At 39.4% G+C, this 16,682-nt stretch overlaps 1 protein-coding gene across 1 annotated transcript in view; it reads right to left on the bottom strand.

Annotated features, from left to right (window-relative positions):
* Positions 1-16,682, bottom strand: part of GRIA3 (glutamate ionotropic receptor AMPA type subunit 3) — a 286,926-nt gene that overhangs the window by 82,312 nt on the left and 187,932 nt on the right. Inside the window, exons 6-9 of the mRNA XM_036840418.1 lie at positions 10,898-11,059; positions 6,233-6,400; positions 1,424-1,528; positions 490-597 (exon numbers count right to left, since the gene is read on the bottom strand). Coding sequence (XP_036696313.1) covers positions 490-597; positions 1,424-1,528; positions 6,233-6,400; positions 10,898-11,059 — 543 coding nt within the window. The remainder of the gene's footprint in view (positions 1-489; positions 598-1,423; positions 1,529-6,232; positions 6,401-10,897; positions 11,060-16,682) is intronic.

The raw sequence follows: 16,682 nt of genomic DNA, 5'->3' as shown, positions 1-16,682 counted from the left end.
TTTCAGAAAAGCTTTACATGGTGAATATTGCCTTGAAACGTCTTATGACATGGATAGGAGATTATTATAACGACCACTCCTTATGTGAAAAAATAACACAAGCTGAGGCTCAGAGAAGTTGTGATTTGCACCATTAAACTCAGGTTAGTGGTAGACCTAATATTAGAACCCTGACCTACTCTTTCCTCCATACAACGCTATCTCCCCCACAATGAAGAATTATATTTCAAGTCCAGAAGAAGCATCAGTCCATGAGGGTAACAAAGAGGATAACAACATCTAAAACTATTGCGAATTCCTATTCTTTTTCTTTATTTAAATGACATTCTGTTCCTCATCATGGCAAGACATTTTGAAAGGTTCCTAAGCTGACCTGTTGGAAGTTTCCACTGTTTGAACTTGAGGTCTTTCCTACTGGCTGAATAATGCTTTTCAGAAGACAGAAGTCTTGTTGTACAGAAAGCCCGCCTACCTTCCGTCCATACTTACCAGAATGGTGGTTACTACGATGGTCCGGTTCTCTGCGGATGCACTGTCATTGCTGAGTTGCTGATCCGAGAAAGGCACAAACCTTTCATACTCATTCCAGTAGCCAGCCTAGAAAGAGCAGACATTTGACCTGGTTGCCTATTTTTCACTCAAAAAGTGCTGCATGAAATTCAAGTGCTGTAGTAGAATGAAACTTTTTTGTAGTTGCTTGAGCAACAGATGTGCTGTTCCTTCATCTTTGGGGTTCCCATCCCCACCTTGCTTTTACTGATATTTGGTAAAAATAAGTTAGCCCACTGTAGAATGATCAGCCTTTTTGATTCTTTAAACTCAGATAGCAGAAAAATTCTTTCCTTAAAACTGTAGGAAAGCTGGGTGGGCAATCAGTTGAGTATCCTGTAGAAATGGTACAAGATATTTTACGTTCTAAGGTTTTATTAAGTAACTACTAAATTCCCACTTCCTGACTAACTCACTATTAGTATGATAGACGCAAAGTGGTTATTATGAAATTTAGCTGTAGGGAAAGGTACTTTGTCCAGAGTCGTTTTGGTGGGTGAGTTGGCAAAATGGAGAAATTACTTACTTTCCAATTCTTTTGCTAAAATCATGTGTATCTTGGCAGCTTCTGTTTAAATAACATGCAATAAAATTTGTAATTCCTTCCCTGTATTGTAGGAAGCTGTTAATAAATCTTGAGTCTACCACTTTTAAAGGACCAGCCTCAGAGGGAAATAACTTTTAAAATGTGTAGATGGAACACTTTGATTACAAAACAGCTCTGCATCATATCTACACTATTCACCAAATGGAAAGGCAAACATGATGTGTGGGAATTTGCTTTGGGTGTGTTTCCTAACACCTATTTCCTTACATCTGAGGGCTGTCACTTTCTGAGAGATTTTTTATTTGGATATCTGTTTTGGTTACTTACTTTCCGAGAGCCAGTGACTTTCATTTCGTACACATCGATGGTATAATTTGTCCTACGTCCGTAAGTGTCAAACTGGATGTTTCCAGTCATTCCTTGTACTTGCACCTGGTAGAAAGGGAAAAATGTAAAATTTTAAAATAGCACCACATTATTGCCTTTTTGGTTTTTGCGATGAGGTCAACTGACAGATCTTGGAATCTTGGAGAATGTTTATCTTGAGCCATTGAGCTATAGCCACCAGATCAGTCTATACAGATCTGCATTTCCTGTCCAGTGTTTTCTAAGTATGCCTTTTAGTTAATGAAGCTTTGAGTGGGTGTGACAGGCAGTTTCTTATATGATACAGTGAGGGCCCTACCACTACTTTTTCAAGGACCTGAAATTTCTTTTGTTTTTTAAAATACTTAACTTTCTCTTTATTTACCGGTTTTCAGAATAAAAATCTTTCTTAGAATTGTCTAAAGGTAACCCATGTTTTTAGTATTATTATCAACTCATAGATTTAAATGTATTTTGTGTATTTCAATCCCTTTTTTTTGAAACTGATTTTTTAAAATTAATGTTTATTGCAGTATGGTTGCTTTAGAATGTTGTGTTAGTCTCTTCTGCACAACAAAATGAATCAGCTATACACATACAGATATCTCCTCCCTTTTGGACTTCCCTTCCATTTAGGTTACCACAGTACATTAGGTAGAGTTCCCTGTGCTATACAGTGTGTCCCCATCAGTTGTCTATTTTATACATAGTATCAATAGTGTATATGTGTCAATCCCAGTCTCCCAATTCCTCCCACCACACCCCTTTCCCCCTTGGTATCCATACATTTGTTCTCTACACCTGTGTCTCTATTTCTGCTTTGCAAATAAGATCACCTATACCATTTTTCTAGATTCCAAGGAACCTGAAATTTCTCCCATTCGTCTTTTCTGAAGGGAGTAGCCTGAAGAGTATTCTTAACTAGGATAATGCGTTCTTCTGAACTGTGAGTTCCACTATTCCCAACGTCCAAACATAAACCAACTTCAGTAACGTGGGCTCTGGAGCTCCTGGATTCATACTGTAACTTCATCACTTACTAACTGTATGACCTTGGGGATGTTCCTTAATGCTTTTGTACCTCAGTGTCCTAATCTGTAAAATGGGAAATCCTAGTAGTACCTATCCCACGGAGTTGTTAGGAGGATTAAATGAGTTATACATATGTAGTGTTTAGATCAGTGTCTGGCATGTAGTGAGCATTGCAATACATGCTAGCTCTATTAATAATAATAATTATTAATCAAAATGAATTTAGTTCTGTTTCTTGAGGGGTTTACACATTTATCAGCTACCATAGTAACAGGGATGAGTTTTTCCTCTTATTTAACCTATGCCCAGTTCCAGACAGGTAGTGGAGAGCTAGGCCATGGAGGGATAATCCACAGACTGATGAAATTTGTTAAGTCTAGGGAATCAGGAGTATTGAATACTATATAAAACAGATAGAGGTACTAGAATAGCCCAGACACCTAGTTGGGAGGCCAAATGCAGATGCACGTATGCCACAATTTTTCCTGGGTCTGGGCCCCGTATTATGAACTAATAAGAGGCCATCTCTACTGGGTGGAGAGATTTCCTTACCTATTTTACAGTTCAAGGACACTGGATGAAAGACCCTCTATAAATATGTCATTATTGTTACCCACTTGAATTACTTATCTGGTGAGTATGGGTCAAGGAATTTGCTTCAAAGAAAAAGAATCTGTCATTCTCCCAAGATGAAAGCATGGAATACTTTTTCATCTCTTATAGAAAAGCGACAAGCTGATTGTTAAGCAAGTGAGAAGCGGTAATGGGCTTGTGCTGCAGAAGAGAAAATTGATGGCAAATAGTAGGGAGCATCTTTTTAAAGGGAATGGGGCTCGTTCGCCACCAGTAGGAGACCATGGAATATCTGTTGAAGGAGAAATGCTCCAATGTGACTCCCTGAAGACAAGATGATTGTCCTACTAAATGAACAAACCTAAGCACTACTGTCAGCTTAGGCTTGCAGAGAAGGTGACGTCATGCTTCTGGCTAAAGAAAAGGTCCTTTGTTGAGATAGAAATTGCTTATCCAGTAGGATGGGTCTGATGCATACTGTGATGCATGAAGGGTTCTTTACACTCTGTTTTGAGCACTGAATTCTAGGAGAGGAGATAGGCAGGGTAGAGACACTGGCAGAGGAAATTATTAAGGAAATCCTTCGTTACTGAGAATAGCAAAGTCTTCAAGTCTCATTAAGAATTGTATATTTCTAAAGATCCAGCCTATCTGAGCATGATCTGCAAACTGGACAATAGCCTAAGCTGATTAGAACTTTTGGTGAGCAGAAGTCGAATTGGACGAGCACTCAGAGAGAAGTCTATTTTTAAGGATGTGAATGTCAGTGACAGTTTCCCACCATCCCATCTGGGATCCCTTCTTTAATCCTCTCCACCCCGCACCTCAGTCTATATTAGGTGCTTCTCCTCTGGGTTCCCATAGCATTACGTGTAGAGCTTCACCATAACATTTTAATCATCTATGTATTTCCAGCCCCCCTGCTAGATTGGGAGCACCTCAAGATGAAAGACATTCTTTTTCTGTGTTCTCAGAAACTAATCCAGAGCCTGGGATAGAGCAGGTGTTCAATAAATGTTTACTGAACAAGTTGACAAGTTTCGATGACTTAGAGTTGTGACATATTTCAGTAGACCAGGTTGACGCTAATCTTTGCACCATCGATAGATTGTAAGGATGATGATTACCCAATTTGCAAGTAGCTTTAAGGTTTTTAAAAGCATTTGTTTACATATTAACAATTTAAATATGAGCTCCCCTCATCTTATTTCATGTTTGCATTTTAACTTGGAGCCTGATACATAGTTGTTGGTGCTCAATAAATATTTGTTTAATGAATGGTGCGATTATTTATCCATTAAAACAGGCCCCTTAGGAGACTCTTTCAGGCAATGATTTTGTTTGCCAGATTTCTCTGAAGGAAGAGAATGATTGACTGAGCAGCAACTATGTGCTAGTCACAATGAGGGATGCTTTTACATCATGCATCCTCACTTTTAATTAACTTAAATAAAATGGGATTTCTTTTAATATGGTAAAAACCTTTAGTACTTCAGACCACCCTCTCTTGCAATCCTCTGAAAAGTGGAGTTTCACTGATCATTTGTCACAAGGCAACATGTACTTTTGGAAGAGGCTGATACTTTCCGGCCTCTCTGAAGCCTTAGAAAGAGGCTGGCCTATGGAAAGAGGGAAAGCATCCTTTCTGTTGAGTGTTTGATCATGAGGGCCTGGGGAGGAAGGTTACTTACCTGGCTTACAGCTTGAGCTTTATCAGTGAGTTAGACATGTGGAAACTCTGTGCAATAATATGATCAATCTAATGTTTTTCTTGCCAAATTCACTTCTTGTCCTTCACTCTGGTAGCCAGTTTTGTATTTGGGGAAGAGAGTCATTTGTGTCATGAATGGGAAGTCAATCGAAGATGCTGGCACTTGCCCCTTGAGGTTTTGATGAAAACTCCTTTTGGTTCACTCTGAGGGAGTTTTATATTTCACTCATCATTATGTTTCACCTGACAATACAAATCTTGTAACAGCTATGAAGGTTGAATTTAATTAACTGTTCTTCAAAAGTTGTGCAGTGCTACCTCCATAAAATTACACTTAGGGCATTTGTTAGGGAACTGACATAATAACATAAAAATCTGCATGATGGGAGAATGAGTCATATCTCTTTCTTGGAGAGAGACATAGTGGCTACTAACCCCTTTCTATTGAATGCTTCCAACTTGGCAAATTTAAGGCAGCAGTAAGAGAGCCAGCTACACAAAATGATGCACATTATGAGGCCATTACAGATTCCTCGTTGCTGGGTTGTGCAGAGAATTATCTTATCATTGCCTATCTCTTTGTTGATTTGGGTGTTCTAAACATCAGGATAATTAAAGAAGTAGAAATAAGAGAGTCTTGTACTCTCGAAGGCTTATTTTAATGCATGCAGGCGTATGTAGCTTAAAGCAAAATATTCAGGAAAGAGCTCTTGCTTGGAAAGCTACACTGAATGGGTGACGCTGCTCCTAGCGTAAATAATGGAATCTGTTCAAAGGATACTGCTCAAAGCCTTAAATGCTCTCCCACCCAGTAAGTACTAAAAACAAGTGACCTATTTGACTCTCTGCCCATTGATTCCTTGTACTTTCCTTCAGGCTTTTTCTCTAGGGCACTGGGGAAAAGCCTCTTAAGTAGGCCTAGAATGGACTGTGTTCCTGCATTTCACCATGTAGAATAGTATAAAGGTTCTTTTTGACAAATAGAAATACTATCACACTGGCTCGGTTCCACAGTCCATCCAGGCTAATAATTTGTCTGATGAGCCAGAGGATGCTGGTAATGTCTACCCTGAAGTTAGGAGTTTCCTAGAGAATATCCCAGTCCCCCTAAGCAACATCATTTTCTGGAAAGTCTGAATTTTTTGAAGCCATTTACATGTTCAATCCATAACTTTCAAGGGTACTGAGTTTGATTTACTATCCCCACTATAGTACAGAGCTAAATATTCATTTGCCCTAAATTTACCATTTCTCAAGCTTCAAGGAAGAATTTTCTAGTTTTAGATTTCTAGATTTTGATGAATAAATATCGATGCTTATCTTTCTGTATACTTTGAACATTCTACAGACTCTCATCCTATTCCCTTTAGGTTGTCTTTTCTCAAGATTGAGGTCTTACTCTTTTTGTGTCTTTATAAGGTGCCCCCAACCCAATAATCCACTGTGGTCATTACCATTTTCAGAGCTCTCTCGATATCAATTCCTTGACTCCAGGGCACAGCAGGGTTTGCTAAGCAGTCTCCAGCACTGCCTCTCCGGGACACATCCACTCGCTGCCTCCTCAGATAGCGGAAGGCTTCTGCTATGACCAGTATTGCATCGTGCGTCAATGCAGATGTGTACTGAAATGGATGTATGGAAAACAAGATATCATGACAAATGATGCCCTCAAAACTTGCCTCGTTTCTTATAATTTTCATTCATCTCCAACTCTTGTTCTATGAAGTCACCCTCTTAATTACTTGAATCAAGAGATCTCTCTGGGCAAGCCTGACTTTGATCCATTCTAGAATGATGCATCTTACCTCATGTGTGCACATGTTAAGACTATTAAGATCAAATGGCTCAAGGGAATCTCTCTCTTGCTCTCAATACTGTGTTTCATATTGAGTGAGTGACTACTGAAAGGCCAGCTCCTTTATAGAGAACAAAATATGTGGGAAGTTAAAGGATGGCATATATAGACTGGAGAGGAAACGGCATATCCTAAAGCAAGACTGGGTTATTGCTGTTTGTAATAGAAAATTCAGATCTGGTGTTTACTTAGGGGAAAATGGAAATAGCTAAGTTAGACAGCTTGAAATTAATTTGGAGGGAAACATTAATCATTTCTGTCTGGACCACGTTTCTGGTGAACTAGGACCTCTGGCCAGCAATAAATCAGTTTTTGTTTCCTTGGGAGAGCAAAATCCAAAGCTGGTTTTTGACTGTAGAAAATTACAATTGTTATTGAGTTTTAAATCTGATAACATTGACAATTCATAGGCAATACTTCGTGATGCTACCTTTTTCAGGCAAGAACACTTACTTTCTATTTCTTGGATATACTGTACTGATACACTGTACTAAGGATGAGACCAGTCATTTAATACAAGGGATTTGATTATCTGCAATTTGACATGGTGGATGCCTTTTCATTAAATGAATCAACAAAGTGTGATTAAAATTAGCTGGCCCCTGTTTTGCAGGGGTGACAAATACTGGTAGAATATAGAATTCTGTTGATTTCTAAAAAAATGAAGCAAAATGCCCTGGGGGGAATTTTCTGTCTATATAGTATGTCCCAATACAAGTGTGAGTGAATGCATTGTCATCTTTACAACTATCAATTTACTTTTCTGACTTTTCTCATGTTACTTTTCTTTCAGGGCCAAGTCATCAAGTATGACTGTAGCAGGGGGCATATGTTCTTTCATGAAAAAAAAAAAATCTGTGTCTGCCCATGCTAGCATTACATAAAGCCAACATGGTGGTGATTTTTTTCCCAGCTGACTGCATAAATTGTCAGCAATCTTAATGTAGTCCTTTCCAAGCCATGCCAAAATAGCTATTTAATTTTCTACTTTTTCAGCTTCTACGGACCAATGTGTGACCATCTAAAAAAAAAAAGACCCCAAAGGAAATGTTCATAAAATATAGAATAAATTAAGCATCAGGATTTTAATCTCTAGACAATTTTATTTCCTAATCAAAAATATTGTACATAATTTTTTAACATGGGCTTTTTGTCTGTTTGATATAGAGACAGGTTCCATAATGACTAGTACAAGTCAAAGTAATCCGAAAGTTGTAACCACCTATTTAAGTATTTTGTTTTCTTAAGTTATTTGAAGGGTTTTGCTTATAAGCCTGAACAATTCTTCTCACTAAGTTCTAAGAACTTTACGTTACACATATCATGAATTACCAATGAATAATCCAGAGCTGAAATTGTCTTCCTTCTCTTTTGTACACCTCTACAACTTCTGAACAGGCATAAATGACACTGTAGCACCCTTTTCATACTTTTACTCTTGTCCATTTTTTGTGCCTAGCATAGTGCCTGACATTTTGTAGATAACCCCTAAAATATTGAATAAATGAGGTTTTTTCCTCTACCTATTGCCTGCTAAATCTAAGGATGGCAAAACAGTGGATAGACAGTTGTATGAAAATATAAATTAATATAAGCTCGCCTAAATGTAGTGGGCAGATTTAGTCCATAAAAAGATTTGAATCATCAAAGAAATGCAAATCAAAACCACAAGGAGGGACTTCCCAGGTGGCACAGTGGTTAAGAATCCACCTGCCAATGCAGGGGACACGGGTTCGAGCCCTGGTCTGGGAAGATCCCACATGCCGCGGAGCAGCTAAGCCCGTGCTCCACAACCACTGAGCCTGCGCTCTAGAGCCCGCGAGCCACAACTACTGAGCCTGAGAGCCACAGCTACTGAAGCCCGCATGCCTAGAGCCCTTGCTCTGCAACAAGAGAAGCCACCTCAATGAGAAGCCTGTGCACTGCAATGAAGAGTAGCCCCCGCTCGCCGCAACTAGAGAAAGACCGCGCACAGCAATGAAGACCCAATGCAGAAAAAAATAAATAAATAAGTAAGATGAATAAATTTAAAAAAAACAAAAAAATCCCACAATGAGATAGTATCTCACACCTGTCAAAATAGCTATTATCAAAAAGACAAGAAACAGCAAGCGTTGATGAAGATGTGGAGAAAAGGGAACCCTCGTGCACTGTTGATAGGAATGTAAATTGGCGCAGTCACTGTGGAAAACAATAGGCAGGTTCCTGAAAAAATTAAAAATAGAACTACCATATGATCCAGCAATTCCACTCCTGGGTATCTATCTGAAGGAAATAAAATCACTGTCTCAAAGAGATATCTGCACCCCCATGTTCATTGCAGCATTATTTACAATAGCGAACACATGGAACAACCCTGTGTCCATCAAATCATCAAATGATGAATGGATAAAGAAAGTGATATACACCCACACATATATACATATATAAAGTCATGTCAATTATATTTCAATAAAAATATATATGCACACACAGACACACATACAATGTAATATTATTCAGCCATAAAAAGAAATCCTGCCATTTGTGACACACAGATGGACCTTGAGGGCATTATGCTAAGTGAAATAAGTCAGACAGAGAAAGACAAATACTGTATGATCTCACTTATACGTAGAATCCAAAAAAAAAAAGGAACTCATAGAAACAGAGAACAGAATGGTGGCTGTCAGAGGTCAAGGCTGGGGAATAGGGAAAATGAATGAAGGTGGTCAAAAGGTATAAACTTCCAGTTATAAGTTCTGGGAACGTAATGTATATCATCGTGATTATAGTTAACAATCCTGCACTGTATTTTTTGAAAGCTGTGAAGAGAGTAGATCTTAAAAGTTCTCATCATAAGAAAAAATTTGTAGCTGTGGTGGTGATAGATGTTAACTGAACTTATTGTGGTGATCATTTTGCAATACATACATACATCAAATCAGTATGTGGTATACTTAAGAGTAATATAATGTCACATGTCAATCATATCTCAATAAAAGATAAAATCATCTTAAAAAAGAGATTTGACTACAACAGATTCATCATAGGAATTGTGACCATATTTACTGAAGCATATGAGGACACCTGGCATGTGTAATGTAATCTGGCATGTGTAATGTAATCATTACAACTACAGAGAACCACTTAGATAGTAAGTGGCTTAAATTAATACAAAAAGATGTAAAAAAGATGTTTAACTTATGACTTTTCTAGAACATACCAATTGCATAAAGTAAGGTCCCACTTGTATTATGTTGATGTGACCCGTTCAGGGTGGACCTGCATAGGTGATTCAGAATGTGTCTCTTTTCTATGTCCCATTGTTCCTCCTTCTTCTATTCTTGCCAGGGAGGAAGGATATGAGGATGGGTATCTTGAAACCATGAGAAAGGAAATGTCCCCTCCCCTTTCCTTTTTTAGGGAGGGGCTTTGAGCCTTGACTCTGCTTTGATCCCTCATCTTGATCACAAGGATCCCACAGCCATGGTACATACATACTTTCACATACGTATCAGGAAGGAAGAATTTAAAGTCTGTTTCATACTTGAATCAATGCACTGAGGGAATGGGTTACTTAAAAAAAATACATTGGAAGGATCCTTTGTGTAACATGAATAACTTTCCCCCCATTTATCTGTTTTAATTCCTGATTTTTAAATAATAGGATTTCAAGCCATAGGGGAACACATGAAAAATGTGCACTTTAAGCATGACTTTCTGCTTTCAGTGTTCTTATCTTGATTTCATGAAAATGAGCAATTTAGGTAATCTAATTATTTAAAGATACTTTTGCAGGCAGGAAAACATTTCCATTCAATATATGTATAGGCAACATGCATTCTGTATTAGAGCCTAATTCACTTGGGTGTACTGAGATTCATGAAACTTATTAACACAAAGCAATCACATAAATAATGTAAAATCTAATTTTCTGTTTCAGACTATCAATTTTCCTTACCTATTCCCACTGTCCTCACTCTTTGCCTGATTCAGGTTCTTGTAATATTGTAAATTATGGGCATATTAAAAATGAAATTCATTAAAAAATTAAGTTAACCTTCCCAAACGCTGGGTTTTAAAAGACCTCCTTCTCAATAGCTTCTTTATTTGGGAATTTAGTTTTCAAGTGCGGCAGCACTATCTGCAGTTGTGTTTTAGCAGCCTTGAAACACTTTCGAGGGACGACCATTTGATCACTGGGTGGCCGTAAATATATAAAGGCCATACTGAGATGCTCTGGAAAGCTGGCCTAAGGTTTCTACATGTCGTGGAACATTACCTTTAGAGGTGCATTCTTGGCTTCAGGGAATTCCCTTTCATCCAGCCTCACCCAGCGCTGTATGAACTGTTGAACCATAGGGTTTTCGTTGTTGACAATCTGGAATCCTGTAATGTTGGCTCCCCCATGCATGACTCTTTCTAGCAAAATATCGGTAAAACCCTAGAAAGAGATTGAAAGAGAATAATGATTGTGGGAGGTCATGCATTCGTACTCATTGTATCTGTTGGTTAGAGTGCTAAGGAGGAAATGAAAGTTCCTTCCCCAGGATCCTTCTTTAGCAATCAAGGAAAACCTGGACAGATTGTTATATGTCAATTATATCTCAATAAAAACCAAAACCACGACAAACAAACGACCCTGATATGGACTAATTCTTAGGGCACTCTGGCTCTGAAACTACAGGCATGATGGAGAAAATATACATCCTTCCATTTTAGTGCCTGTGTCTTTAGTGTAGCTGCTGCAACGACAAACATAGGTGTCAACTTCAAATGTTTTTTTTCTTTCATTTACCTGTATTTTTAGTTTTTCTTCATTGAGTACAAATACAATGATTCATATAACTGGAAACTGTTGAAAAAGTTGACCCTAGCTAGAGGTATCAAAAACTCTTCTTCAGCTTAACATGCCGAATGCAGCAGATTGCTTCAGACTCTAATAATGAGCACTTTCAACATTTATAATTTACAGAAATGCCAAAAAGCGAAACTGACAGCTTGGTTGCATATGATGGTACAAACCCCAGGGTATGTCTCACATGTGTCCATGAATGAGTTTTGACATCTATTTCATAGCATCCACCATTTTCTTCTTCTTTTGTCTCTTGCCAATTGCTGCTGATTCACTTTGGTCTTCAATGGGCTGGAGCCAATATTTATATTCATAAAGAAATGGGAAGAATTCTTCCTCTTTCCTTTAGATTCTCCTCCCCAACATTTACATAAAAAATGTTCAAATATACAGAAAAGTTGAAAGAATTGTACAGTGAAAAACCAAATAGTCACTTCAGATTTTACAATTACTATTTTTCTATCCATTCATCAATCCATTTCATTTTTTGGATACCTTTCAAAGTAAGTTGCAGATATTAGTATACTTCATACCAAAAGACTTCAGCATGCAGGCCATTAACTAGAGTTCAGTGTTTGCAGTTTCCATCCTTCCTTTCCTTCTATCTTTCGGTAAAATTTACATCCAATAAAATGCACAAATCTTAAATGTACCACTCGATGAGTTGATAAATGCATACACTATATTACTCAAATCTCTACTATTTCTCTAAAGTTTTCTCTTTTTTTTACATTCTAAGTTTTCATTTAAGTATAATAATCATATAGAAAAGTGTATACATCTCTTTTTTTCCTTTTTTTAGAATGATAAGGGTTTTTGTTCTTTCTTTTTTTTCTTTTTGGCTCCGTTGGGTCTTCGTTGCTGCGCATGGGCTTTCTCTAGTTGTGGCGAGTGGGGGCTACTCTTTGTTGCGGTGTGCAGGCTTCTCATTGCGGTGGCTTCTCTTGTTGCAGAGCACAGGCTCTATGCACGCAGGCTCAGTAGTTGTGGCTTGTGGGCTCTAGAGCGCAGGCTCAGTAGTTGTGGCACACGGGCCTAGTTGCTCCGCGGCATGTGGGATCTTCCTGGACCAGGGCTCGAACCCGTGTCCCCAGCATTGACAGGTGAATTCTTAACCACTGCACCACCAGGGAAGTCCCAGTGCACACATCTTTAAATATAGCCTGATGAATTTTCACAACCTGAACACATGAATGTAACCAATATCGTGTACACCTCTCTCTCTAGTCACCATCCCTACACCTGCTTCTTTATTTTTTTTTAAAGCTTTTTAAATTTATTTTTATGGCTGTGTTGGGTCTTCGTTTCTGTGCGAGGGCTTTCTCTAGTTGCGGCGAGCGGGGGCCACTCTTCATCGCGGTGTGCGGGCCTCTCATTATCGCGGCCTCTCTTGTTGTGGAGCACAGGCTCCAGACGCGCAGGCTCCGTAGTTGTGGCTCACGGGCCTAGTTGCTCCGCGGCATGTGGGATCTTCCCAGACCAGGGCTCGAACCCGTGTCCCCTGCATTGGCAGGCAGATTCTCAACCACTGCGCCACCAGGGAAGCCCCCACCTGCTTCTTTTAATTCTGCATTTCTTTAACGTGGTCAACAAGGCGGTCGTAGAAAATATTTTAGTGAAGCAGCTTTTTCAGTTATTTCTCTCAGCCCCATTCCTCTTCCTTTCATAAGTGGTATATGAGCCAGTGGAGACTGGACAAAGGGCCAAATAGTTTGCATCACTGAGAACCATTCCTCCTTTCCAATGACCCCAAAGTGTTTTTTAAAATTAACATTAACTTGTTAGGATGAGTTTTCTCCTAAAGTCCTCCTTCCTGAAAGAAACTAAGACTCAGTGTTTTCTCCCATTCGCTCCCCTCTGCACTACAATCGGCAGAGAGGCTTGCCTGTGTGTAAAGCCTAGCAGAGGCTCCAGATGGGGCTTAAGCCTAACTGTTATCCAACTCCCAACTCTCACCCCCTAAACAAATATACAAATAAAGAGCTGAGGGCAAAACTTGAACAAATGGCTTTAAGTCGTTTACTGTGCCAAACCATATTTGCCAGTTAACAAGTATTACACAAGAGCATTGAGCAGCTACCCATCTGTCTGCTGGCGGGGGTGAAGAGTGGGCTCTCTGGTGCTCTCCTGTGTCCTAAAAGCCTGGCCTGGGAGGTGGAGCCCCCTTCCTTGAAAGAAAGGGGTTGAGAATGCTTCTGCCACCGTGTTGGTCCCCAGGGCCAATGGCCACAGTGTGCACTAGGAAGTACTATTTCTTGTGTCTTTTATACTTTGATAAGCATCACACTTCTGTTTACCTCATACCTTAGCATGTTAAAATGGCAACACAGGATTAACAAAAAGGAGGGCAAGAGAAAGGATCCCAGAAATCTCACGTCTGCCTTAAGGTATAAGAGCCAGCACTTCAGTCTGGTTACTCACCATACCACTCCTTTCCAGAAACATTTTACCTCACTACCTTTTTCTTACAAGAGATACTAGAGGAGTCCAACTCAAATCTACCTCACCAGTCACCTGTGCTTACTTCCAGGAGGCTTCACTCTGCCGCCCAGGCCCCATGCATCCCCATTTGGCTGCCTTCCTCTCCAGTAGCATACTGTAATTGGGAGGCGTCCTCACAGGCACGCTCAGCACTCATCTGTCTACCACACAGCGACCACACTGCTGAGGACCTAGGAGTTTCTCAGTCAACCCGTGTTTTATGACAGCCATATCTGGGATTAAGTTCTGGCACCCCTCAGACTGGAACCAGCCGGGCTGTCCTCGTGAGATTAAATGCGTCCACAGCAGCACAAATCAAGCCAGGGGAAGGTCACCTCAAATGGCTCTTCTGTCCAGCAAGACCTCCACGACACTAGCTCCTACCAACTGCCCTGAAGATTTACCCATCCACACGTGCAGAATACTTAACACAGCCCCGTGGACAAAATGGAGAGAGCAGAAGTGTGGTAGAAAAAGAAAGGAGATACTGTAATAGGCTTCTTTTGTTTTCCTGTCATTCTCATATATTTATTTTCATGAGAAAGGTTTCACAGTGCTTACAATAACTGTAACAACAATAATTGTAAAATGGGAATAATGCTGATGAGGAACCCCTTCTATTTTAGTAAGAAGTCTGATGAAAAGTAGTTTTTCCAATAAAATTGTACTTTTTATTTTTATTTATTTTTTTAACATCTTTATTGGAGTATAACTGCTTTACAATGGTATGTTAGTTTCTGCTTTATAATAAAGTGAATCAGCTATACATATACATACATCCCCATATCTCCTCCTTCTTGCATCTCCCTCCCACCCTCCCTATCCCACCCCTCTAGGTGGTCACAAAGCACCGAGCTGATCTTCCTGTGCTATGCAGCTGCTTCCCACTAGCTATCTATTTTACATTTGGTAGTGTATATATGTCCATGCCACTCTCTCACTTCGTCCCAGCTTACCCTTCCCCCTCCCCGTGTCCTCAAGTCCATTTTCTACGTCTGCGTCTTTATTCCTGTCCTGCCCCTAGGTTCTTCAGAACCTTTTTTTTTTTTTCAGATTCCATATATGTGTGTTAGCATATGGTATTTGTTTTTCTCTTTCTGACTTACTTCACTCTGTATGACAGACTCTAACTCCATCCACCTGACTACAAATACCTCCATTTCGTTTCTTTTTATGGCTGAGTAATATTCCATTGTATATATGTGCCACATCTTCTTTATCCATTCATCTGTCGATGGACACTTAGGTTGCTTCCATGTCCTGGTTACTGTAAATAGAGCTGCAATGAACATTATGGTACATGACTCTTTTTGAATTATGGTTTTCTCAGGGTATATGCCCAGTAGTGGGATTCCTGGGTCATATGGTAGTTCTATTTTTACTTTTTTAAGGAACCTCCAGACTGTTCTCCATAGTGGCTGTATCAATTTACATTCCCACCAACAGTGCAAGAGGGTTCCCTTTTCTTCACACCCTCTCCAGCATTTATTGTTTGTAGATTTTTTGATGATGGCCATTCTGATTGGGGTGAGGTGATACCTCACTGTAGTTTTGATTTGCATTTCTCTAATGATTAATGATGTTGAGCATTCTTTCATGTGTTTGTTGGCAATCTGTATATCTTCTTTGGAGAAATGTCTGTTTAGGTCTTCTGCCCATTTTTGGATTGGGTTGTTTATTTTTTTAACATTGAGCTGCATGAGCTGCTTGTAAATTTTGGAGATTATTCCTTTGCCAGTTGCTTCATTTGCAAATATTTTCTCCCATTCTGAGGGTTGTCTTTTCGTCTTGTTTATGGTTTCCTTTGCTGTGCAAAAGCTTTGAAGTTTCATTAGGTGCCATTTGTTTATTTTTGTTTTTATTTCCATTTCTCTAGGAGGTGGGTCAAAAAGGATCTTGCTGTGATTTATGTCGTAGTGTGTTCTGCCTATGTTTTGTAATAAGCTTTTATGGAGATGAAAGGAGAGATCTTGTTGCTAAAGGGCAAGAGTTGGCTGGCTCTTGGTCCTAATTCTCCCTCTGGCCTATTTGTGTACATTTTGCTTGTTTGTAATCTCTAATCAGATTCTATGGCTTGAATGTTGCCCTGGTGCCCAGCATTTAGATGCAGCAAGTCACAGTTCTCAAGGTTGAGATAATCAAGGCTGGATTCTCCCTAATCCCTCTGAAAAAACACTAATGCAACAGAGCTAACCAACAGTTATCAAGGACACAGAAGGGAAAAGGAGAAAACAGGTGAATGGTAGAGAAGGGGATATAAGGAAAACTGTCTGACTAAAAGGCAGGAGTTGGTTGACTGTTGATTGTCCTTCTATTTCTGATACTTGTTCTTCAAAAAGAATTATCTTTTTGTATCAAATATTGCTGAATTCCATGGTTCAAGTGGCACTGACAGTCTACAAGATTGTAAAATTTAAAGCTTGATTCTTTCTACAGCCTCTTCAGAGACACTAATGCGGCAGAGCTGACATCCAACAGGTAGGAGGGGAAAGGAGGAAAGAGAGAGAGAGAAGGACGATGAGAATTCAGAGAAACGTTCTGCTTAAGGGCAGGTTTGGTTGGATTCTAGTCTTCCTTCTCCTATCCCACCACTTTAAGGCGTTACACCATCCCATAATAATCTTTGATGGATTTTTATTGTTATGACATCTATAACCCTAAAAGCAGGCCAAAGACCCCCCCAAACTTATGTCAAGACACTAACACAACACAGGTGATGATACAGCAGCCA

The sequence above is a fragment of the Balaenoptera musculus genome, chromosome X (assembly GCF_009873245.2).
Source record: "Balaenoptera musculus isolate JJ_BM4_2016_0621 chromosome X, mBalMus1.pri.v3, whole genome shotgun sequence".
In the NCBI taxonomy this organism is placed as follows: Eukaryota; Metazoa; Chordata; class Mammalia; order Artiodactyla; family Balaenopteridae; genus Balaenoptera; species Balaenoptera musculus.
This window is presented reverse-complemented; position numbering and strand designations above follow the sequence as displayed.